The sequence below is a fragment of the Humulus lupulus genome, chromosome 6, assembly GCF_963169125.1.
Source record: "Humulus lupulus chromosome 6, drHumLupu1.1, whole genome shotgun sequence".
NCBI classification, from domain to species: domain Eukaryota; kingdom Viridiplantae; phylum Streptophyta; class Magnoliopsida; order Rosales; family Cannabaceae; genus Humulus; species Humulus lupulus.
Window position 1 is genome coordinate 36,807,095 of NC_084798.1, and position 27,862 is coordinate 36,834,956.

At 33.7% G+C, this 27,862-nt stretch overlaps 1 protein-coding gene across 1 annotated transcript; it reads left to right on the top strand.

Moving 5' to 3' along the window:
- The first annotated feature begins 855 nt into the window (after window positions 1-855).
- Window positions 856-4,595, top strand: LOC133782068 (peroxidase 43). Its single transcript, XM_062221230.1, has 4 exons — window positions 856-1,101; window positions 1,209-1,391; window positions 1,531-1,693; window positions 4,165-4,595. Exons 1-4 carry the CDS (start codon window positions 907-909, stop codon window positions 4,593-4,595), a joined length of 972 nt encoding a protein of 323 aa, XP_062077214.1. The 5' UTR covers window positions 856-906.
- The last annotated feature ends 23,267 nt before the right edge of the window (window positions 4,596-27,862 follow it).

Here is a 27,862-nt window from a genome sequence, read left to right on the forward strand (position 1 = left end):
TTTTTTGTCTCAAATATTATAAAATAGTAGGTTCATGTTTCAAATTCCTTGCAATATCCCTCTCTTTCACAAAGACACATTTTTTGAATGGGTATTAGATTAAGAGAAAGTAAAAGTATTTATATATCACCGAATTGTATTTGCGACTACACAAAATGCTCTATTTCTTTTATCTCACTGACAATAGAAGAAGAAAAGTTTTAATTTTATTTTATGGAGAACTTTCAAATAATTTCATTTGTGATTAACTGTCTTTTTTTTTTTTTTTTTTTTGAATATTATTGTGATTAACTGTCTTACTGCGGGGTATTACTTATTGTTGCCAGTCCAAATAGACAATACTTTAATAAATATGAACAAAATGTTGTTTCTATATCTATCATTTTAGAAAAGAAAAAAAGAATTTATGAAAAGAAAGCACTTTACAAAAAAAAAAAGTGTATAAATATTTATAACATATGCAATATTCAAGACATGTTACCATCAGTGATAATGAGAGTAATAAAAGTTCAATTTAATTTATAGATAAAACACAAATTTATTCAAATTGTTCCTTACCCTTCCTTTTTTCCTTTCCTATTTTTAATAATAGTAGATGAAATATGACAAAGAAGGTGATAAAGTTCATGTACACTCAATTCAAAAAAACATACATAGAGAGGGCTACTACTAATAATAAATTTTGCTCAAATTCTGCCAACTTAAAAGCTGCCGAAACATTTTACATTACTTCTCAGCAAAAAAACTCCTTTTTAACCCTTTCACCTATAAATCATTTCTCCTTCTTCTCTAAACTCTCTCCACCTCCAAACCATTTATTGAAAAAATAAAATTATTTTTTTTTTAAAAAAAAAATTGTGCCTAGGTAGTTTGATCTTTATAGCTATAACACAGTACGTACACAATATGAGCTTGATTTTAAGCTTATTTTTTAGTCTAATTATCGGCATCTCTAATGCTCAACTTAGAGTTGGCTTTTACGACCGATCATGCCCGGCCGCAGAGGCCATTGTCCGGACCGTAGTCCGAAACGCCGTCGTTTCAAACCCCAACACCGCCGCTAAGCTCCTTCGTCTTCATTTTCACGACTGTTTTGTCCAGGTATCTACATACATTCCCATCGACCCTTTCTTATCTCACATCCCAAAAAGAAAAAACAAAATTAAGTAGGTGGTTCATACATGTATACATATGTGGTGATGGAGCAGGGTTGTGATGGTTCGATTCTGATTGAAAGCGTTCCTAACGCGGAGAAGGATGCATTTCAGCACCAAGGTGTTGGAGGGTTTGAAGTCATAGATTCGGCTAAAAGAGAACTAGAAGTCATATGCCCTGGTGTTGTTTCTTGTGCTGATATCGTTGCCTTGGCTGCAAGAGACGCCATTACCTTGGTAATTATATTTTCTATGATATCATTTTTTCACATGTTCGATCATGTGACCGTTTGCCAAACAAAATGAATAGATTTCTTTTTCTTTCTACATATTATTCAATTTCATTTTCTGAGAGTAGTATATATATATATATTAGGCTCGGGGACCGGTTTACGAGGTGCCGACCGGGCGGAGAGATGGTCGGATTTCGAACTTTCTTCTGGCGAGCGATATGCCAGAGGTTAGTGACTCAATTCAGCTAATAAAGGCTAAGTTTCTTCGGAAAGGTCTCACCGAGAGAGACCTTGTAGTTCTAACTGGTATTATCTCTCTCTCTCTCTCTCTCTCTTTCTCTCTTTCATGCATATTTGGTGACTATGCGTTTGGTGAAAAACCCAAAAGCGATATCATGAGATGAATATTGAGTAGTCATGTTACTTTAATTTATATAGCTAGTCACTTTTAACATTTTGAATTATTATACATATAACATTTACATATTTGAATGTATTCTCTATTACATGCAAAAATGTTCGTTTTGAACAAAAGTACTTTACTTGAATTATTTGTGATAGTCAACACTCAATCTCTCTCTCTCTCTCTCTCTCTCTATATATATATATATATTTATTATATAGAAGGAAAAAACACAGATAGTGGTGGCCAGGTGTTTGGACCTTTCAGAGTATATAATGATAAATGAGGTGTGGATGGATGGAGTTTTTGGTCTGGTTGGACAAGAGAGGCTGCATGTTGTGTTATATAATCGATTTACTCAATCTGTTTTCATGTGCTATCTTTGCATGTCTTCCATTTTCAAACCATATAGAGACTTGGCTGTCCTTTTCCTATCATTTCGTGTTAACATTATTATTCATATGGGATATAAATACACCTCCCACACATCGATAAAATGTGTTTTAATTTCATATATTTTGTGGACATGCACATAAGTAAATGAGAGGGTTTTTACGATTTTCATTTGATGAGTTATTGGAAAGAAGGGATCGAATTAATTAGTTTAATTAAGTTTTGTTAATTTTATTTGTTCAATAGAGGCATATTATCTAACAAATTTTAGGTATATTGGCTTGTATAACATTTTTTTATTTTTTTTGGTAACGCATGTAGTGATTGTACCAAAATTATCCATGTTTTAGTTTAAACCCAGACTAGTTAGTAAACAAAACTCAACTAGTAAGTGAACAAAACTCAACTAATTAATATATACAGATTTCTTACTTAGAAAGAAAATTCATAAATGAATAGACAAATAAGCAAGCATTTAGGAAAAAAGTAGGGAAGATTTTGAAACTTTTTCTTTAAAGAATGATTAGGATTGCAAACTAAAACCAAACCAAACCAAAGTACTGCTAAGAATAAAAATTTAGCATTAAGAAATCTCCTCAGCCCAATTTTCTCTTGAATCGTGTCAGTTTTCCCATTTGATTATTTATTTTTGTTAATACAAAATTAAGCAGCTCTAAACACTTTCTTCTGAAAGAAAAATAAGCTCTAAACAACACTTCAAATTTTGAGTTGCATTGATTTGGTAGTGGCGAATAAAAATCATCATTTTATACATTTCTATATTTGGTTCGAAATTGTCATCAATAGAAACAAAAGTCATGGTGATGTGATACCACTATCTTCAATTTCACATTTCTTCCTAATATATTATATATTCTATTTGTTCAAGTCCTTATTAAGATTTCTTATTATATATATGGGCAATAAATTTTCCAATTTATAACAAATATAGAACTTTATTATTATGGTAGACTGAAATGAACACGCAACTTCACTTTTATTAATTTGAAAGAAAATGATATTGAAATTTGAAACCTTTCCTGGCCACTTTTTCCTACCGAATATATAAATATATAAAAAATAGCTTGTTTAATTCGTATAAGTATTTTAGATTAAACTACACATAATATTTGGATGTCTTTAGTTTTACTTGGATTTTAAGATCTTTCAAAGTTTATAATTATTTTAAAAATATTTTATAATTTTCTTTGTTAAAATACATGTCTATCTCTTAAACATAGTACGTCTCTAAAAATATGTAGAATTAATTTAAGCATGATCACGCATAGATCATTCTAGATAACTTAGTCACACATTATTAATTATTTGTTATTATATTCTTTCTTTCATACTAAGTGTTACCAACCACAACTAATACTACAAATGTAAACTCACATAATAATTAAATGTCATTTATATATAATGTTTGTTTTTGCTTATTTTCTCTTGTTTTCTTGCTAGTCACAGTACATAATGGTGGTAGCTATTAGTAATAAAACACAAAATTCAACCCTAAAATTTGAGAATCTACAAGTCGATCATGGTCACATTTTAAAGATATTTTTTTAATATATAGAAAAGATATGCTTAACTTTTGCAGTAGATAATAACACAATCCAAATAATAGAATATATGTGCTTATTTGTATGAGTGGTTCCCAAACTATAAGGGTCATAGCCTATACTATTTTTTTTTTTGACAAAACCAGTCTCTAAACCTATTATTTTGATACAAATGCGTCCTTAAAATTAATAGCATTAAAAAATATATTTAGAATTTTTAAAAAATACAAATTGATATCTAAACTTTACATGTAATGGCAAATTAGTCCCTAATTTATTATTTTTTTTAATATATTCTAAAATTTTGATGTTAAAAAATAGAGTTCGATCGATCAACTTCACATTATATAGAGGATGATTAATTTGTTAAGAATAAATATTAATAAATATAATTGTTGTGCTGTACACTATATATATAGCTGCTCATACAATTGGAACAACAGCATGTTTCTTCATGACCAAAAGGCTATACAACTTTTTCCCCGGAGGAGGAGGATCTGACCCTGCCATAAACCCTAGTTTCCTTCCGGTGCTGAAAGCGAGATGCCCTCCGAACGGCGACGTCAACACGCGGTTGCCGATCGACCAAGGCAGCGAGCAAACATTTGACATTCACATCATGCAGAACATCATCAATGGATTTGCTGTGTTGGAGTCTGATGCTAGGCTTAGAGACGATGTCACTACAAGAACCCTAATGGACTCCTACCTTGGTCTCTTTAATAATCCTCTCTTTAATCGACCCTTTTTCCAATCAGATTTTGTTGACTCCATGGTCAAGATGGGCCAGATTGGTGTCAAGACTGGTTTCCAGGGAGAGATTAGGAGAACTTGTAGTAGATTCAACTGATCGATGATGATATAAGTATATCTGTATGTATCAACAGCTAGTAGCTAGTTTTATGTTACTGCTAAATTAATAAAGCTTAATTAAACGTGGTGTCACTGGTCAACCAATGGTATATATATATCTTCTATATAATAAGTGTGATTAGGGAAATTCTTGGTTTTAAGTATTTTTAATTTTTTTAATGTTAATTTTAACATAATATTCTTATATTTAAAATATTTTTATATTTAATGGTAAATAAAATAAAATAAATAATTAAAAAAATTAAAATATGATATTTTTGAGATATTTTATAATGATAATTATTTAAAAATAATAAATAATTAAATAAATTAAAATATGATATTTTTGAGATATTTTACAATAATAATTATTTGAAAATAATAAAATCATATTTTTTATAACTTAGATAAAATTTAATTAAACTTAAACTCATTTATTAGAATAATATCATATTAAACATATAATATAATCTACTGTCAATTAGCAACAAATTGCATTAAAAAAAATAATTTGTTGCTAATTTAAAATCCCCTAATATATAATATTATATTAAACATATAATATATGATATATAATCTCTTGTTGTCACTCTCAAATTCAAAAAATAGAACAAACATAAACTTAAAAGAAAAATTTAATTAAAATATGATATTTATTTGAAATTTATATGACATTAATATAAATTTAATAAAAATAATTCATAAATTCTATAAATAAAACTAAACAAACGTGCATATTGCATGTTGCTTGTATCTAGTATATATATATATATCCACATTGATTAAATGCTTTCTTAATAGTGTATTGAGAACCGCATGTTGGATTAAAATCATATTTTATGGGCACATATGTATAATGTATAATGCTATTATAAAGTGTGATATAAAATTAAGTGACCAATTATGTTATAAATATCATAGGGTATTAAAGTGTCATGGATTTAATGTGTAAAAACGGGAAAATGAATTCTTAATTTTATAATGGGCAAAATTAGAAATCACTAATTATAAATTAGGGTTGTGGTCCCCTATATATATGTATTATTCTATTCTGTCGGTCATCTCATTAACAGAAAAGAAAAGAGAGACTCTTTTCTCAGAGGTACATATTATATAGGAAGATCTAAACCCTCTGTGCAATCTCCAACAATGGCCTCAGGTTAGTGCTTCCGCTCATGTGTTAATCTTCTTCTTTAATTTAGCAAATGATCTATAGAATTATGATTTAAGATTTCTCATATATGCATTTATAATGACAGGATTTTGGATTATGTGTTGGAGATTATTGTTTGTTCAAGTTATTTGAGTGTATTAGAAATTCTAACAAGTGGTATCAGAGCCATCTTTGCTGAATTTATTGAAGATTTGATGATTTTGTTCATAAAAATTTGAAGATTTTCTATAGTTAGGGTTTTTTGATCTTTCTAAATAATATTGCCACTAATTTTTTTTTTATGCATATGGTTATGTTTTTTCTCTTGTTCGGATATATGTTTTGTATATAATATCTCAGTTGCAAGTTTAGTTATGGATCAAAATTATGTGTTGGTATTTTTCTACATTTTTTCTGTATTGCCATATACATTTACGTGTGTTCTGTGATGATTTATAAATGATTTGCTTTTAACATCTCACTTGTTTTGGCTTGAGTATAAATTTTGTATATGATATATGACTCTTTCTATTAAATGCTTCTATCTTGGCTTTTTATGAGATTATATATAAATGATTTTGTTAAAGTTTTTTTGTTTTAGATATATAATCATGAGACTTCAACTTTTATGTACACAATAACGGTATATACATATATATATATATAGTTAAAGATTCTTCTAGAATTCGAAAACAAAGGCTGGGTTTGTTAAGTTTTTGTTTTTGTTTTTGTTTTTGTTTTATATGATAACAAAATATGTGTATATATATATATATATATATATATATTTAGGGGAATTCTTCTACAGGAGCTTCACTTTAAACCCTACCGGTAGGGCTCTCAGTGTTTACAACCCGTGAATATTTTTCGGAGCGATTTTTTTTATGACCGTGTATATTGTAGCTATTTAGAGCATCCTGCAAATTTTTAGAAAATTCCGAATAGTTTATAGTACCGAAAACTAGGTTCAAACATGTTGTTGCACGTGTGACTATTTTTTTTTATGCGCGGGGAAAACAACATGTTTGAACCTAGTTTTCGGTACTGTAAACTATTCGGAATTTTCTGAAAATTTGCAGGATGCTCTAAATAGCTACAATATACACGGTCATAAAAAAAGTCACGCCGAAAACTATTAACGGGTCGAGAAACACTGAAAGCCCTACCGGTAGGGCTTAAAGTGAAGCTCCTATAGAAGAATTGTCCTATATATTTATAGTGGGGTTATAGAAATTTCTTGTTTTGTTCTATGCATATATGATTATATAATCAGACATGAATATTAAGTTTTGTTTTATTATTATTATTTATTTTTATTGAATATATAATAGTTTCTATAATAATAATAATAATAATAATAATAATACAGTAACAATTAAATTCAAATTTGGTTTTCGTTTTAGATTTTATCAAGAATATTTAATATTTTAAATTAATTAATTGAAATAAAATATCACCAAAGTGATCTCTTTTGCGTAGATTAATTTAATTAAAATATCAAGATAATTGTGTGTATGTAATTAATGCATTTATTAATTGGCCCAAAGGTAAGTTAATATTTGGCCAGTTTCATGCATACCTGTGGTGATAAATGTGTGACAATTATAATGTATTTTGTGTGAGCAATATGTTAGTTCAAAGATAGACTTATTGTTTGACATAATTTATTGTCAGTGTTTGATTGCTACAACAAGAGTATCACTTACCGTTAATATTATTGTCCAAAGACTTAATATTAATGTCGTGCTTGGTATCTTGAGATGAGATTAACCAAATTTTGAATTTATTGTTTGATTATATGTGAGCTTGTTTTGTTCTATATTCAGCTAGTTCATCTTCTGCTATCTCAATATCTGCTAGTATTACTATTAATTCTATTCCTATGCTTAATGGGACCAATTTTAAGGATTGGAAAAAGAACTTACTTATAGTTTTGGGATGTATGGATTTAGACCATGCATTAAGGGATGAACAACCTGCACCTCTCGCTAAGGAAAGCACCTGTGATGAGAAAGAAGATTTTGAGAGGTGGGATCATTCAAATTGCATGAGTTTAATGATTATAAAACCCAGCATCCCAGAAGCCTTTTGGGGCACAGAATCCGAAGGGATTACTAAGGCCAAGAATTTCCTTGAACAAATTGAGGAACGTTTTGCTAAAAATGATAAATTTGAAATGACAACACGTCTAGGTTCTTTGATGACCATGGAGTATAAGGGTCAAGGAAATGTAAGGGAGTACATTATGGAAATGCATCATATTGTCTCAAGGATTAAGACACTTAAGATCGAGCTTTCTGATGATGTGCTTGTGCTAATGGTTTTGTTAACGCTTCCTGCACAGTGTTTAACCAATTTAAAATTAGTTACAACTGTCAAAAGGAGAAATGGACTCTTAATGAGCTCATTTCTCACTGTGTGCAAGAGGAAGAAAGGTTAAAAAAAAGGACAAAACTGAAAGTGCTCACTTGGCCACTACCTCCAAGGATAAGGGCAAGAAAATGAAATATGAGAATGAAGCTGCTAAGGGTCCAGCCCAAAAGAAACAACAAAAGGATTTAGAAGGTTGTTACTTTTGCAACAAGCCTGGACATGTGAAGAAAGATTGTGCCAAGTATCACGCATGGCGCCCAAAGAAAGGTATGATTCTTACTTTGGTTTGTTATGAGGTTAATTTAGCTTCAGTACCTAGGAACACTTGGTGGATATATTCTGGTGCTACTACTCACATAAGTGTTTCTATGCAGGGTTGCTTGAGCTACCGAAGGCCAAGTGATGGTGAAAGACACATCTTCGTGGGCGATGGAAAATCGGTGGAAGTGGAAGCAATTGGGCATTTTAGGTTGTTGTTAGGAACTAGTTTTTATTTGGATTTGAAAGACACTTTTGTTGTACCGTCTTTTAGACAGAATTTGGTTTCTGTTTCTTTGTTGGACAAATTTGGATATTCTTGTTCTTTTGGAAACAATCAGTTTAGTTTGTCTTTAAATTCAAATGTTGTTGGAACTGATTACTTGAATGCTTATGACAACCTTTATTTGATAGAAAAAATCGCATCCTATAATGAAACCTTGCATGTGGAATCACGTGGTACTAAACGCAAATTAAATAAGGAAAATTCAGCATCATTATGGCATAAGCGCTTAGGTCATATCTCAAAAGGTAGAGTTGAGCGCCTTCTGTCTGATGGCATTTTAGAATCTCTTGACTTCACAGACTTTGATGTTTGTGTCGATTGTATCAAGGGAAAACAGACCAAAACTAAGAGATTAGGTGCCAACAGATCTTCAGATGTCTTAGAATTGATTCATACAGATATTTGTGGGCCATTCCCTACATCATCATGGAATGGTCAACAATATTTCATATCATTCATAGACGATTACTCACGTTATGGGTACCTATATCTCATTCATGAAAAGTCCCAGTATCTGGATGTGTTCAAAGCTTATAAAGCTGAAGTTGAGAATCAACTCAACAAAAGGATTAGAAATGTTAGATCTGATTGTGGTGGTGAGTACTACGGCAGATATGATGGCTTAGGCGAACAACGTCTTGCTAAATTCCTAGAAGAATGTGGTATTGTCCCACAGTACACCATGCATGGATCACCTAGCATGAATGGTGTTGCTGAAAGACGCAATAAAACTCTTAAGGATATGGTAAGAAGTATGATTGCTCATTCTACCTTACCTGAGTCCCTCTGGGGAGAAGCATTAAAGACAGCAGCTTACATTCTGAATAGAGTACCAACTAAAGCAGTTGCAAAAACACCTTATGAGCTTTGGACAGGTCGAAAGCCTAGTCTAAAACATTTTCACATTTGGGGATGTCCAGCTGAGGCAAGGCCTTATAAGCCACATGAAAAGAAATTGGACTCCAAAACAGTGAGCAACTACTTTATTGGTTATTCTGAGCGATCTAGGGGCTATAAGTTTTATGATCCCACAATTAAAAATATTTTTGAGACGGGAACTGCAACATTTTTTGAGGATGTTGAGTTTGGGGGGAGAAATAAGGTTAGAGACATTGCTTTTGAGGAGGAATTGAGTTCAAACTCAGTTCCTACTATCATTTTTGACAATGTTCAGGCTTCTACACCTGTCATTGTTCAAGAAATGAATCCAGAACCTCAACAAGACAATGTTGAACAACCCCCAATTCAAGATGAGGTAATTGTTCCAGAAGAACAAACTCAACAACTTCAAGAACCAGAGCCATTAAGAAGGTCCACAAGAGAAAGAAGAAATGCTATTTCGAATGATTATGTTGTATTTCTTCAAGAACACGAGGATCACAATGGAATGATGGAAGATGATCCAATCAATTTTTATTAGGCCATTAAAAGTTCTAACTCTCGAAAGTGGATAGATGCCATGAAAGAAGAGTATAAGTCTATGCAAGACAATAAAGTTTGGGAACTTGTCGCATTACCAGACGGTGCAAAACCAATTGGTTGTAAATGGATATTTAAAACCAAGAGGGATGCAAATGGTAACGTGGAGAGGTATAAAGTGCATCTTGTAGCTAAAGGCTATACTCAGAAAGAAGGCATTGATTATACAGAGACTTTCTCTCCAGTTTCATCGAAAGATTCTTTTAGAATAATAATGGCACTTGTTGCTCACCTTGATCTTGAGCTACATCAGATGGATGTTAAAACAATGTTTCTCAATGGATACATTGACGAGACAATTTATATGGTGCAACCAGAAAAATTTGTGTCATGAGACCCAAAGAATATGGTTTGCAAATTGACAAAATCCATCTACGGACTCAAGCAAGCTTCTCGTCAATGGTATCACAAATTTCACCAAGTAATTATCTCATTCGGTTTTGAGATGAATGTTGTTGATGATTGTGTATATCACAAGTTCAGTGGGAGTAAGTATATATTCCTGGTTCTATATGTCGATGACATATTGCTTGCCACTAATGATATAGGCTTATTGCATGAAACCAAGAGATTTCTATCTAAGCATTTTGAGATGAAAGATCTTGGGGACGCATCTTTTGTATTAGGAATTCAAATACATCGAGATTGTTCTCGAGGTATTCTTGGATTATCACAAAAAAGCTATATCGATAAAGTACTCAAAAAATTTGACATGCAAGATTGTAGACCAGGTGATACCCCTGTTGCTAAAAGAGACAAATTCAGTCTTAGTCAGTGCCCTAAAAGCAACCTTGAAATTCAGGAAATGCAAAAGATTCCCTATGCATCAGTTGTTGGGAGTCTGATGTATGCTCAAGTTTGTATGCGTCCAGATATTGCGTACATTGTTGGAATGTTAGGCAGATATTTAAGCAACCTTGGTATGGACCATTGGATAACAGCCAAGAGGGTTATGAGGTATCTTCAAAGAACAAAATGTTACATGGTCACATATAAGAAATCAGATCATTTGGAGGTCGTAGGGTATTCCGATTTTAATTTCGCTGGGTGCCAAGATAGCAGAAAGTCTACATTAGGCTATATTTACATGTTAGCTGGAGGAGCTATTTCTTGGAAAAGTGCCAAACAGACACTTGTAGCTTCTTCCACTATGGCAGCAGAATTTGTAGCATGCTATGAGGCATCGAATCATGGAATATGGCTACGAAAATTTGTCACTGGGCTGTGCATTTTGGAGAATGTAGAAAGACCACTCAAGTTATTTTGTGACAATAATTCAGCAGTATTGTATTCCAACAACAACAGGAGCTCATCCAAGTCAAAGCATATTGACATAAAGTTCCTAGTTGTGAAAGAAAAAGTGCAGAGTGGGCAAATATCCATAGAGCACATTGGGACACACTCCATGATAACGGATTCGCTCACAAAGGGATTACCACCCAAGGTCTTTCATGAGCACGTTGCTCATATGGGTGTGGTATTGTTTGAGGATATCATGATTTAGTGAGAGTTTGTATTTTATTTGCTTTATGTTTATTTCAGACATTTATGTATTTGGTTATTTTCTGATCAGAAATGAAGTTTTTCAGTTCATTCACTCTATTTTTTGTTATTCTTACCTCACTAAAGTTTAAGGAGGACCAATTGAAAATAGACATGTTTGGTTCACATTGCATGTAATTTCCATGCTACGCATCCATGATTGATCTATGTCATTTGACTGTATTTTTATATGTGACCATTTATGGGTTTAGTCATGATTAATATGACAAAGACCGCTTTGATCCTATATGGATATGGTTGATGGACGAGATTGTTAAAGAATACCTTTATATGATAGCAAATTTTGAGCTCATAAGGTTGTACATTTATAAGGAAGCATATGTTGCCCAAGTGGGAGGTTGTTGGATTAAAATCCTATTTTATGGGCACATATGTATAATGTATAATGCTATTATAAAGTGTGATATAAAATTACGTGACCAATTATGTTATAAATATCATAGGATATTAAAGTGTCATGGATTTAATGTGTAGAAACAGAAAAGTGAATATTTAATTTTATAATGGGCAAAATTGAAAATCACTAATTATAAATTAGGGTTGTGGTCCCCTATATATATGTATATCATTCTATTCTGTCTGCCATCCCATTAACAGAAAAGAAAAGAGAGACTCTTCTCTCATAGAGATACATATTATATAGGAAGATCTAAGCCCTCTGTGCAATCTCCAACAATGGCATCAGGTTAGTGCTTCCGCTCTTGTGTTAATCTTCTTCTTTAATTTAGCAAAGGATCTATAAAATTATGATTTAAGATTTCTCATATATGCATTTATAATGACATGATTTTGGATTATGTGTTGGAGATTATTGTTTGTTCATGTTATTTGAGTGTATTAGAAATTCTAACACTGCAGTGTATTCGACCGCATAGAAAAATATTAAAAAACCGTGGAGAAAATACACAATTTTCTCTATGGTTATGTTAATAAACTGCGAAGAAATATATTCTTTCACTGCGGTTTATTTAAAATAATAGCAGAGAAAGATCGTAGAGAAAAAAATTTCTTTTTATAATTATTTTTGGGCGTGTTTATATATATTTTCAATTCCGATTATATAATATACCTAATTTTATTAATTATTATTATATATCTAAATTTTATATAATAATATAACATATTATTATATACCTAATTTGATAAATTATTATCTAATTAAAAGATAGCATATAACATATTATTATATACATTCACATATCATTTTTAATTAAAAGATAGCATTTTACATAGGTAGTTCGTATATGCATACATAAGAACATACAAATATCATTTAACATATAAGTCAAGTTATCAAGTTACACATATGAAAAATTAGACTTCATAAATAAATGGTATTAATCTTGCTAACCAATCGCTTTGTAGTAGGAGTAGATCGGCCTTGACAATGTATTCATTTTTGTCAAACCACTACAAAATTGACAAGTTAATATAGATTAGATGATTACATACTATATCTAGTTTTTCTTAAGCAAAAAAAAAAGTATAAAATATATCATACTTTCTTCTTGATAACTTCTGCCAAATTCGGTGCATTTACAAGATCATAAATGTATCTTAGTACATAAAAACCACATTCATGACTTTCAGGTTGTTTTGGACAAGAACCTCTCAACAATTTTGTAAATGTGCCAATGTATTCATTTTCTGAACATTGTGCGTATGCTCTACAAAAATTAAAATTAATTAACTACATATTATATTCTCAACTCTAAAAAAAACATTGCATACATTAAAATTGAAAAACTTACTTTTCCATAACCTCCTTTATTATTGGTGGAGATTTATGATTTTTCAAAGGGTCAAAAATTATGATCATCCCCCGCATCATCACGAGCACCAACATCTATTGTCGGCTAAAACAATAATAAATTATAATTATTATATGATTAAAAGTCAAACATAGTAGTGATAATATTTAAGTAGTTCGTTCTTAACTAACAATCCAAGGAATGAAATATGTTTGGTTTCGTCTATCCATTGTCATCATCCATTTGACTATAAGACCCACCATATTAATTTTACTTTCATCATTGTCAAGAAAGATGTTCGGAGTCAAAAAAATTGTATAACTGTCGTGAATTTGGGTGCATGCTTTCCCAAATACATCTTGATTAGTGCTCAAAAATGCCATTTTATCAAGCTTAAAGTTCAAATTAAATTAAGTTTTGATTAATATTTTCTTGAATTTATTGTGATATATTCTTCAAATGGAAAATATTAATTTTAATTTAATTTACAAATATTTTATATGAATTATAATGCATTTCAGCCTAATTAAAAGAAAAAAAAGTAAAGAAAAGAATTAAACTTGAAAAGAAAAAAAAAAGAGTTGAAAAATGATATTATTGTAAGTTACTTCCTTTTTTTGTTTTTAACAGCCAGACCCGTTCATGCGGCCCAACCGTGAGCCTAGGAGAAGCCTAGCCCACACCTCCCAGCGCACCACCTGTCTGTGCCCTAGCCTTCTCCAGCAGCCTGAGACCCGGCCCAGCTCCGTGACCCGCGCCTCAGCCCAACTCCACCTGCATGCCCACCCACGTGACCCGCGTTGACCCGGTCAAACAAGGCTCTCCTTCAGCTTCAGTCATCAATGTGGCCTCCTCCCATTGGCTGTGGCTTGGTCAAACCCACCAGATGCCACCAGCCACCTTCAAGCCCATTTTTTTGTGCACTTTGGGCCTTGGACCTTCCACTTTGCGCTTTAAAACTCACATTTTGTGGTGTTTTAGAAAAACGGGCATGTAGACCATTCCCTAAAATAGCTGGGTTAAAATTAATAATAAGATTTAATTTTTTAAAATCATATTTTATTATTAATGTTTCAAATTTATTTTGTAAACCCCATATGTAGTTTAATTTCTTCTTAGTCATTTTCTTCTTCTATAAATATGGACTCCTCTTTCACATTTGGAAGGTAATTTTTAGAGTAAAGAAACTATAGCAAAATTTCTACTCACTTTCTTCTCATACTTTCTTCTTAGAATTTTGTGAGAATCATGAGTATAATGGCCTAATCTTCTTAGGAAGGTTAGGGATGATTCCATATGCTAGTGATGTTATTTTGCTACTTTGGTTCACTATGTTCTTAATATAATCCATTTGAGTTGTTTATGTTCTTTCATCCTCATATTTATTTTGTTGTCTTTATTTACTTGTGTTAATAGTATATAGGATTAGTAGTACGCTTTCATTGTGCTTCTAATTAGTAAAAGTAATATTGATACATAATTTTATGTCTAATCTTCTATTGCATTATTGCCCTTGGGTATTTTGTCATTTTTAGATTTTTCATAAGATTAACATAGTGCTCCTAAAGTAAATAACTTTATAACTCAAATGAACTTTTGTTAGAAAAGAATATGGGCTTTAATGTTAGATTTTTCAAGTAAATGTTGGGATGTGCACTATTTACTTGTGTAGTTTTGTAAATCAAGTAACTAAATAAGCATATGGATGATTATTGAAACCTTTCTACTTATCAACTCTTGATTACATCTTATTTTTATTTCACATGACTTGTCTCATTTCATCATTTCACCAAAAAGACAACAAAAAAATCCTAAATCTATTTTCATTCCCATTTCTATTTATTTCATGTTACTAACTTTTTATGTTAGTTTTCTACTAATCTTTTGGTTTTAGGTTACCTCCTTGTGGATCGACCGCCCGACTTTTACTACAACTACCACTTACTAGTTGTCACATTTTGGGCCTTAAATACATCTGTAGAATTAATCACACATATTACATATTCAAAATATTTTCAATTAATAAATTAATATCATAAAAAAAAATTGGGCAGAGTTTCCTCTATTTCTATAGCATATCCCAAATTATTAGTACCTAAAAATTCAATTCAAACAAAACATATAACAAACAACATGCATAATTTTGTCCATAAACCACCGCAACACACATAATTCACAGAACCTACTTCACTAAGACACACATGTTCTCAACCTCCTATTATCTCCGCTGCATGCAATTTCATCTCAGAATCTAATTCACTACGGATGAATATCTAATATATTCAAACTCCTCTAACAGTTTGTTATCACAAAACAAATTGAGTTCAAGTTGAATTGATACATACCTCATATCAAACAACATAGCTGAGGATCCAATATTATCCATGGAGGCTTCTTAATAAACGTCTTTCGATGTGATGAAGATAGCCTCGCGATCTCCTATAAACTCCGGGTGAACGGGAACTTGTACAACCCCATCTATTCCTTTAATGAAATAGTATTCATTCTCTATAAATTTTAGACTAACATCAATTCTGTCCCATTGGTCATCAGTTAACCAATTTGAAGGTTCTGATTGAGCTCTTTCAGCGGGAACAACTACGTGAGATCTAGCTGATGATAAATGTGGGCTTGGTGATAGGGATTTGCGTTTAGATATCGATGGGCCCTAGATAATATCATTTAACATATCAATACAACATACCCATATAAAAATAAAATTTAAACATCTGAGCAAATAATTTTATACCTGACCAGTCACAATTAATTTTTTTGGCCAAGGAAGGAATGTGTCTTGTGCGTCCCCAACATATCGTATATTACCAAAGGGAATAAGGATCTCAACTTCTTCTTGTAAAACATCTATAAGCCAAACCCTCGCAACTAAATCATCAAGTATAACTCCATGGATGATCATTTGACTACTCATGTTTTGTATAATGATAACACCCTTAGACACTACACAAATAAATAAACATAAGTATTATATAACTTTCTAAACATGCTTTTCTTTGTCTTTTCTTTTCTTTTTGGTCGATTCACAATCGACCATATTCCTTATTCGATGTCGTTTCTAAGATAATCACGATCATCGGTGTCGCTATCATTATGTTGTAAAATTTCAACATCGTTGGTAATCTTTGTTTCAAAAAACCATTGAATAATGGTTTATCTGCATCTTTAACCAATTTATCGAATTTTGAAGGATCATCAACATAATCTTTTTGTGCTTCATCGAGCAATTCCATAGGATGATCCTCAAAATCACTATAATCCAAATCATCAACCCCTCGCCTCCCGAATGGATAGGGATTATTATTTTTTAATGATTCCCCATGCCAATATCATGTATGATAACTTGTATCAAATCCCCGAAAAAATACATGATTATTTATCATGGTAATATTTCCTTTTGATCCATTACCACAATCTATACATGGATAAGGAATTCTTTCCGGATCACTACAATTTGTTTGGTGAAATTCTAAAATTTGGTTGAATCTGTCTTGAAATTGTTTATTTCTCTATTCTATATCTACCTAATTCCTAAGTCAATAATGAGAAGAAAATTAATATTGTAATTGAAAAAAAATATGTTCAATTAATAAATTTTGAAATAAAAAGGGTAGAGTTTCCTCTATTTCTACAACATATCCAAAATTCATATGTATTTACAATTATAACATAAACAAACATAATTATTACATATATTAACCTTTAAAACATGTTCAATTAATATTGTTGTCCATGTTTTCACCACCGGACATGTGGAAATTAGGAGTAATTAACGACAAGACGTCATGAGGTTCTTGAAGTGTGAACTCCTCGAGAAAACCCAATTCAGCCAAGTCGTGGATGTCTCCAGGTGAGGCCACATTCTGAGGCTTGTCCTCGAGGCGAGGGTGTCTCTAGGTGAGGCCACCTCCTGAGAAGCTCTCTTCACTCGCCCATCTCCTAGGTCTAGGATTCTGGTCCTCAGACCTGGAGTAACTGCCAGGTGTCAGTCACTACGGGTATGGGCCACCATAAGAGCATCTAACAACTTTTGGTGAGCCTCGATTAGTAGTGTCAAGTTCATACCCTCGACAATTGATATTTCCCACAACGCCACCTGACATGAGCAAACGTGCGCCGCACCCTGACAGTTAGAGATATGTTCCCCATAAAGTGGGTACACAACTTTCTGTAATGAGGCTCGTGTAATCCGCCTAGGTCGTAGTCTCTATTTAGTGCAACCATTTTTGTATTAATTTAGCATTAACACCCCAGAATGGAGGAATTTCTATTATTGATAGATGATTAACATTAATGACCCCAGCCTTTATAAATAGGGCTAGTGTATCTCCTTGTAAAGGGTTGGGCTTTTTAGAGAGAGAAACTTTGTAACTCAGTGCAATATATACGCTGCTTGAGAACCACCATTGAAGCTTGCTCAAACAAGCCTCAAGCTCACTAAATATCAGAGACTCGTGGACTAGGGCTCTTTTATAGCCTAAACCACGTAAAATCCTTGTGTTCTTGTCTATTATTTTCTTTAAACTCTCATATAAGGTTGATAGCGAAAAATGCAGTCAACAAATATACTAATCTTTAAAAAAAATTGGGTAGAGTTTCCTCTGTTTCTATAGCATATCCGAAGTTATTACTACCTATAAATTCAAATCAAACAAAACATACAACAAACAATATGCATGTTCTCAACCATAAGTCACCGCAGCACACAGAATTCGCAAAACTTACTTCACTAAGACACACATGTTTTCAATCTTCTGTTATCTCCGAAATACACAATTTTATCTCAGAACCTACTTCACTATGGATGAATATCTAATATATTCAAACTCCTCTAACAATAGTATGTAAATATAAAAAAGAAAAATAAAAAATTAAGTAGTAATTATTACTCACCTTCAAAATTAATCTTCAACAATTTAACACACCTCAAATTCAAACAAATATTTCCTACAATAAAAGTTTAAACAATGATTAGTAAATATGGTAATTGAATTAATCCTAAAATAATATAATTAACAAAAATAAACTTTTAAAAAAATTAATTATGTAAATAATATAAAAAACTATGTAAAAAATAATATTATAATATAAAAAATTATGTAAAATACAATACATTTTAAAGATTTAACATAATTAATATTTACATTATTAAAAAACAAATAAATTAGGTAAATAATATAAAAAAATACCCAAAAGTCGAAATATTAAAAAAAAATGTCAAGTTTTAGTAATCAATACATGTTTTGAACAATGAAAATGTCTTCTAATCCTCCACAAACGTTTAAAAAAAACTTGAAAACCACCATATAAACATACATTAAAACTTCAAAATAAAGCAATATTATGTATATTACACGATTTAAAGTGTTAATATGCAAGAAAATGAAAAATGGTGAAAATGGACCTTACCGTGGCTGGGGACGAAGGGCGGAGCTGTTCCTCTCTCGCATCTGTGAAATGGAAAATGAGTAGGGAAATGAGGTTCGGGTCTATTTTGCAAGGAAAATGGGATTTTTCTCCGCAGTTCTTTAGAAAAAACCACAGAGAATAGTTTACTTTTTCTTTGTGGTTTCCTCTAAATAACTGCAGAGAAAAGTAGTAAACTTTTATGTACAGTTTTTTTCTAAAGAACCGCGGAGAAAAGTCCCCGCCACCCCACCCTTGAAACTTTAGCCTACATTTTTTTTTAAAGCCGCAATAAAATAGTATGCATGTATTAAATGTGATATTTTAGATTTATTAAAATCTTTTCTCTACGCTTTTTATTTAAGGTTGAAAAAAAGCGCATAGAAAGCTTATATTTGTAGTAGTGTTAATTGATTCAATTATACACATTTTATTGTTAAACGGTATTGGAAAAATGCCAATAATGTTGAAAAATGAATTATTAGACAAAATAGGTACTTTTGACAATCTACATATTATATTTTTTTTTACCATGTTTGGAAAGTAGGATAATGCATTTAGTTAGATTAGATAAGTTTTATAATGTGGTTAATTATGAACACATATTGATAATGGAAAAATTACACTTACATTTATAATTAACTCCTTTTGAAATTATACAATTAACTTTTAACAAAATATTTACTAATATAACCTCTTTTTGAATAATACCAAATTTACTAGCTGAAATTACTAATCTTGAGATAGTTGAGCTTGAGTCCTCACACCCCTTTTATTTTTTTAAATTCACATCTTTTTTCTATATTTTTTTCAAAATTTTAAAAAATTATAGCTTAATACCCATTTTCACATTTATTTATACTTATTTAGCATATGGTTTAAACAAGGTGTTCCTTTTCATCGTCTTCTCCGTTTAAAATCTTTGCTTCACCATCAAGAGGCTTTTTTTCATCTTCTCCCTCATTCTTCATGCTCATCAATGTACATGGAACTTACTATGCTAAGAATTTTGTGTTAAAAAAAGGACAAATAACATATCTTTTCCCTGAACTATGACCCTTGTAGAGTTTTGCCCCCCAAAATTGTTTGCGTGGAAAAAATCCTCCCCGAACTATATAAACCATTGAAAATGTGCCCCTTTTGTTGCATATTATTCAATTTTGTATGGTTTGTTGATGTGATTACATGTCATATGCATAGTTGCAGTACGAGGGTCTATTTAACTAACTGAAGTTAGCCGAAATTGAGTTTATTTGTAGCGTCCCGAAACTTCTAATAGAATTAAGAAGTTTGATTATCGTGTCGGGAGGACATGTGGGGTAATTATGTGTGAATTAATTGATTTATGTAATTTATATGATTATACGATTGAGTATGTGTGTTTATGTGTATTAAATGTGTTCAAAAACCCGCTTTTGTTAAAAATGGGCATGTTTGTAATTTTGACCTGCTGAGGGTATATTTATAATTTTTACGTGTTATGTGCTTGGGACCATATTATTATGTGGATATTTGTGATATGCTGCATGAGTGGGTCCTTTCTAGCAAGTTTTGCGAAAATGTCACAACGAGAGTAAATGCTCGGCTCGGGTCGAGCCTAAGGATATTTTGGGAATTTCACATATTTTGGGAATTATCGGAAAACGAAATATATTGGGGAAAATAATTATGGTTGGTGGATTAATTGGGAATTAAGAGTATAATTTTAGGTTTAGTGGGAAATAAAGACTAATGACCATTTTGCCCTTGTGGGACCTTAATGAGGGAATTCAAAGGGGAAGGTATATTGGTCATTTGACCAAAGAAGTAGGAAAATTGGCTAAGTGTTGATAGCCCTTCTCCCTTGCACATTTTCTCCATTCCTCTCTCTTCTAGTTCCCTCCTTCAAAGATTTTTTAAGACTAAGCACTTAGGCTTAGAACCAAATCCTTGACTTTGGTGGTGATTGTGGTAGAAATCAGAGCTTTCAAAGAGGATTAGCAGTTGTAATCATTCTCAAGCAAGATAGAGATCTCAAAATTCTCAGAGGTAAATTCCTTTTCTTCTCAAAGTTCCAAGTTCATCTTGTGTTTTTAAGTTTTGGGTGCTAGGTTAAGGTTGGAAATAAGTTTAAAATAGTTGTAGGGCTTGGATTTGTTGCTGGTTCCATGAATTTTAGATGGGATTTTCGGAATTGGGAGTAAAAGTTTGAGTTTAAGACTCAAAGATTCTAATTGGGATTGTGATTGGTTTTGGTGTGTTTTAGATGGATTTGATATTTTTGGGGGGTTTTGATAATGGTTTGTGGTTGAATTGCTGCTTGAAATTGGCTGGAAAACCCACTGGGGTCGAATTTTTGGTCTGAGTTTGTAGGGGAAATTGTTGGGATTTGATTTGTGGAAGAACAAATTTTTGGGTTCGTTTTTGTGTTTCCAAGGACATAGCGCGACTGCGCTAGGGTGCGGCGCGACCACGCTAGTGTCCCAGAATCTCAGGATTTTGATGTCAATTTGGGGTTTCGAAGCTACTAACACGACCGCTCTAGCATCCCAGAAAGCCCCAACTTTTTGTGGGGGCGATTGCGCCAGGTGCCTCGAAATGGTGATTTTATGAAACTTTGAGATTTAAATCAGGGTTCCTAGGATCTAATTTGGAGGCCCGCTTGGGGGCTCGACAGATGATTCTACTCCCGTGTTGAGTGAGATTGGAAGCCTAGAAGCTAGGGTTTTGGTTTGAACTTGGGATTTGGATTTAATCCTTAATAAGTGTACCATTTACATTGTGACTAGGGTTGCTGCAAGGCTCAGGAAAAGGATCGCACTCGAGGTCGTTTCATGTTTCGCGCAGGACTCGAGTTAAGAAATCTGGCATATGCACATAGAGTAGGGTATCGACCTGGTTATGTTGAACTTTGTGTTGATTGTATTTGTTTGTGTTATATCTATTTGTGGTTATTCAGCATGGGTTGTATTTGGCTATAACAGTGCGGAATGTAGGCCGTGATGGTGTAACGTCCAGGATAGCCAAGACCATTACACTGTGTATTTTAAAAAGTGCTAGACTTGCTAATCAAGTCATTTGGACATAAATGTGTAACTAAGAGTAATTAATGAATTAGGGTTATAAATTTTGGTCAAGGAATATTTACTTTCATTAAAATTTTAAGTTCATACATGGAATCCCAAAATAAACATTTAAAAGATCATTTACAATCCAAAAGGGTGGTTACAACACAAGCCCACCTAAGCAGAAAAATTATGGTTTAACCCTAGTTCCTCTGTGAATCCCTGACCGTGGTGGTCGAGCAAGCTGCATATGTACACACTGCCACTGAAGCTCTCCATCTCATGGCTGGTTTAGCTTCCCTTTTCCCTTACTTGCACCACATAGCACCTGTGAGCCAAAGCTCAGCAAGAAAACTTAAACATGCTCATAAGCAGTTAATAACATATTATAGAGTCATAATTAGCATGACTAGCAGTAATAACCCTACTCATGCATGCATTCAATCCAGATAAGTGACTATAGAGTCACACCAGGGCCCGTTGCCCTAGGATAAGTGACTGTAAAGTCACCCTGGGGCTCGTTTCCCTATCCTCTATATTAACCAGCCGTAGAGCTGGCCAAGCATACATGGCGCTTTATTTTCTAAGTGACCATAGGGTTAGTCAAGCGTATACCATGCTCCTGGATAGGCCTAACCATATTGGCCAGTGCTCAATGGGCTATTGTTGCCCTTAACTCATAAGTCAAGCCTTTCAATCAAGTAAAACAGATAAGCATACATTATATATTACATGTATGGCCAACACAGTTAACATGTATAATAAAACAGTTCAAGCATGGTCATAACCATGTTCAATAACCGGGTCATGCTCTAATCATATATTGGGTGCAGTATTCTTACCTCTGGTCCAAACACTGGATAAATAAAAATGACACTCGAGCATGATCCTATCCCGAGCCCTAGCGGTAACCTATTCACAACCATAAATAATATCCTCATTATGATTCAATCCCATAAACAAACTTCGGGACCAATATCGTGCCCTTGGCACTTCCAATTCCACCCAACAGGGTGGTGGAATTTTTCCCTAAGCCCCCAAGTTCTTCCGAAGCTCTAAAAATGAGGCTTGCTAAAATTTACATAGTGTAGGGGTACCCAAACAAGTGAGAGAGCCCCAAAGCCCTCCTCTACTTAGCGTAGGGGCACCCAAACCTAGGGCAGGGGCGCTACAATGCGAACCCAAAATTCTGGGTTTCGTTTTCTGCGATTCCTTCAACCTAAATGATGGACCCAAGAATGGGTATGTTTTAAATATTTATAACTCACAAGCGCATGAATCGTATGTGGAGTATAATGTTCGTGTAAGCATGAGGTCGAACCCAAATGAATTAACTAAAATAAAAAAGAAACTATTGTAAACCAAAATTAAATAAATTCTAACCTAGCTCCAAAGATTGATAAGAGTTAATGTCAAGAAAATAAAATAAAATATTGAAAATAAAGATATTTAAGAGAAGAAAAATAAACCAATTATGATTTGTAAATAAGTTGTAAAAGAAAGATTATTAAGATACTAGAATCCAAAAAATGTAAGTTTAATAATATTTATTAGTATATTGATTCCCAAGTTTTAGTGATAGTTAAAATAAATCAAACTATTGTTGTACCTTAAACTTAGCACGAGTTCACTTGCCCAGCTCGGGTATAGCTGGCAGTCGAATACATGGAAAAGATAACCAAGTAAAATATAGTTATCAACCATGTGAACAGCTCGGGACTCATAATGGTCATACCCATTATTAGGCATCCTGGATTTACTACGAGCTCGGAGTCAGATAGTTGTAAAGCACAAGCTTGGGTGAGACATTCAGCTCATGAGGACCTAGATATAACACATACTGAAGAATCCCAAGAGACTCAGGAATTATTTATATGCTCATTAATGACCAGGCTGTATCATATCTATATCATGTATTGCCCGAGATAGCAGAAGCGTGATTATTCTGTTACCAAATCATATCCCAATATAAATGGGAATAATCTATATTAATTACATACCATATATAATTACGCGTTTTATTTACACGGTTACCCAAACCTGTCCATGGAATTCCCCTACAAATATTGGGAATATTGGACAGGGAAGGGGACCATAGGATGATATACTAAAACTCTGCCAAAATAGAGAGAGAAACAATAATAATATTGACTAATGGACTAGGTGGATTTTAACCACTGAGCCACGTAAAAGTTCTGTGCTTTTGAGTGAGTTCTTATTATTTTCATTATGGTTTACTATCAAGCACTAATCTACCCATTTTATTTCTTAATATACTGTTGGTGAAAAACTGCGTCCACAGTTTTGTGCTTTCATTGAGAGTAAATTAGTGCTTCACAAGTTCCAGTAAACTTTCATCATGGTGGTCACTCGCTCAATGCACGAAAATGAGACGGAACAGCCTGGTGGACAGGAGGCCCATCATACTGCTGTTTCCAATGAAAGGGGTCCGGATGTTCAGCAACGTCCAGAAAAACAAATGACAGGCCAGGGCGATATTGGGAGTTCAGCGTCGTTACCGCCAAATCCTAATCCAGGCTATCTGACTGCCGTCGAGATGGAAAACATGCAGTTGAGGAGCCATCTCGCTAGGGAAAATAGGCAGATTGAGGAGGTCTTAGCTCGGTTATCCCCTCTTGCAACCGACATTAATGTCGAAAAGAGGAAAAATGGGTCTCACAAGTCCCACAGGAATCACTGACCATCACAGGGGTCATCAGGATGTCAGTTGGTCAGTAAGGACTTCGACCCCAAGCTCAGAGTCTTCTTCACAGATTCCCAGGAATGCCCACGAAAACCCAAGGGGAGGGGCTGAGATAGGCTCACTAAGGCACAATGCTCCAACAAATCCCTCTGTGCCACGATTGGAGCGCTAGGCACAGAGAACTAGAGACGTTGGAGTTGAATAAAGGCGGGCTAACTATAATGCCCCAAATTTCCTAATAAGGTTTAGGACCTTGATTAGGAGGTCGGGAGGGCCATAATTGATTTATTATGTGATTAAATGATAATATGCATGTTTAGGTGTATTAAATATGCATGTGAACCTATTTTTGATTAATTGGGTGATTTTCATATTTTGGCCATTTCGAGCATATTTGGCATATATGTGAAATGTGTGTAGTGCTTTATTATTATTTGGTTATGCCAGGGTTACTCAGCATGAGACGATCCTAGGAGGTAAGCTAGTGGGAAAGTCACAACGGGATTTATTCTTGACTCGGAGTGAGTAAAGGGGTATTTAGCATTACCGGGTTATTGAGTAATGGGAATAAATATTTGATGATAATTGGGAGTTAGTAAGATCAGGGGGAAATTATGGAGGTTTTGACTATTTTGTCCCCAGGGACGTTTTCGGGACCCCGAGCGTTAAGATATGTTTGAGGCTACTTAAGCTTGAAGTAACCTTTTAAGAAATAAAAAGAACGTTCAGTACGTTCTCTCTCCCTCTAAGTTCCACAATCGTCTCCTGATCGCATTTTCGAAGGAAACTTGAGTTCTAGGACTCGGATTCAAGCGACGATCGAGGCATAGCGATCCTAGGGAAGATTATAAGCTTATTAGCTGGAGGATTTAGTTGGGAACAACTCAATTGGAGGTAATTTAAGTTTTAAGTTCTAAGTTTTTAAAGTTTTTAAGCTTGAATTGGACTTTGTGTTTTGATGAGTTTTTGTTAGATTGGAGACTTAGGTTTTGCTGGTTTTGGATCATGGGGATGTTTGGGAACTTTGATTTTTGAGTTTGGCGATGTTTGGATAGGTTTTTGGAAGGTTTTAAAATGGAGAAATCGGGGAAAAATGGCTGATCTGAGGTTGGGTCGCGGCCCTGTTCTTGGGCGCCGCGGCCCAAGCTCGATGAAGCAGGTGGAGAGTTTTCAATGGGCTGGGGGCCTCGGTGCTTGGTGTCAGTTATGGCCAAATTGATGTTTTGTTAAGGGGAACTCAAACCTTAGGCCTCGTGATCGTTCCTACTACCCGATTTAGTGGGAATTGACGTCTCGGAGGCTAGGTCTTGGTTCCGGGATTGGTTTTAGAACTTAAAATTATTGGATCACCGTTTATGGATGTGATTAGGTTATCACTAGAGGCTTGGAATCGGGATTGTGCTTGTGGCTCATTTCTTGGTAACCTGTGCTTGGATCAGAGGTAAGAAAACTGTACCCTATATATGTGACATGCATGGTTATTATTAAGGCATGTCGAGTAATTAAATGTGATGCATGTGATGCATGAGAAACATGTGATTAAGGCATGCCATGAATATTGAAAATGAGATTGATCAGAGCTTGAGTCTCTGTGTTTGTGCATGATCCTAATTATGCTAGCAATTTTTAAGTAAGCATCTTGAATGCCCTGTATTCGGATATTTGACATATGATATATGCTTGGTAGCATTGCTTACTTGTGTGTGGCACTGACTAACTAGTCAGAATCGGCAATGGTGTCAGATCCGTCTGTGAAGCTGTGACTTACTAGTCAAGTTCACAACGGTTTGAACATTGGTCGCGTGTTACTGACCTAAGAGTCAGAAACGACATAAGCGTCATGAATGCAAAGTCGATCAAAGATTAGATCTAATCGATATCAGCATTGAATAACTCATATGGGGTATTAATGCTGGACCGACCCTAAGTTCGATGAAAATTATAAGCGCTTGACTAGTCTATGACAAGTTACTCAGAGCCAGGGCCTAAGGCCTTGGTGACTGCTTTGTCACATGGTTAAGGGAGCGGTATCCACGGTTGTGACTCTATGATCACTCAGTAAGTTTATGTTGATGACTATTTCATCAAATACCTATCTTGTTTAAGCTAGTGAAATGATCACTTCTTCACTCGGTAGGTTTATGTTGGTGACTATTTCATCAAATACCTACCTTGTTTAAGCTAGTGAAAATGTCACTTATTTGTAAAGCCCAAGTGACCCTATCGTCACATGGCTAATAGGAACAGAACCCACCTTAGTGACTTTTACAACTGTCACTCTTCTATTTAGGGCTAACAGCCCTGGATGATTATTATGATCATCGTTTGATGATTTATACTCAACATTACGTGTACTTATTTGCATGTGTGATTAAGAATGTTATTGCTAGGCATGCACTTTATGATCTGATGACATGTTATTACTGTTCATGAGCATATTGAGTTTTCTTGTTGGGCTTTGGCTCACGGGTGCTATGTGGTGCAGGTAAAGGCAAAAGATAGCTGGACCATCCTTGAGTTGGAGAGCTTAGGTGACGATGTGTACATATTCGGCTGCTCAATCGCCACGACCGAGGGTTGAGGGAGGAACTAGGGTTAAACCCTGTATTGTCGCTTAGATCGGCTGATTGTAAATATTTTCTTGTAATAAACCTTTAAATTATATTTTTGGGATCCTAATGTATACAGTAAACGTTCTAATGAAACGTTATATCCTAACCAAAAATTTTAATCCTAAACCGCTAATCATACTTAGTTACACGTTTATGGCCAAATGACTCAATTAGCGAGTTTAACATTGTGTAAAATGCGCACCGTAACGGTCCCTGGAGTTTAGGGCATTACAATTTGGTATCAGAGCATGCAAAGGTTTATGGTTCCTGAAGACAATCTGGGCATGTACACTCGTCATTGAAGATAGCTTCACTCAGGGAATGGTAACTATTTTTGTAGTTATGTGTTTAACTCCTTAAATAGAATGTAAATGCTTTACCTGCACATTGTATTAGGGAGCATGAGATTTTGATAGAGCCTGGCTCTTGACTATATGATTATATGCTTCGTGAATATATATATATATATGAATGTGATTATATGATTACCTGCTCCATGAATATATAATTGTGATATTTGCATGCTGGATTTGGAGGCAGGGTATGAATGTTGGAAGAGCAGGGAGTATGATTGATGTATGAATGCCATGGGCATGTTTTTAGCATTGCAATTGGTTTGTG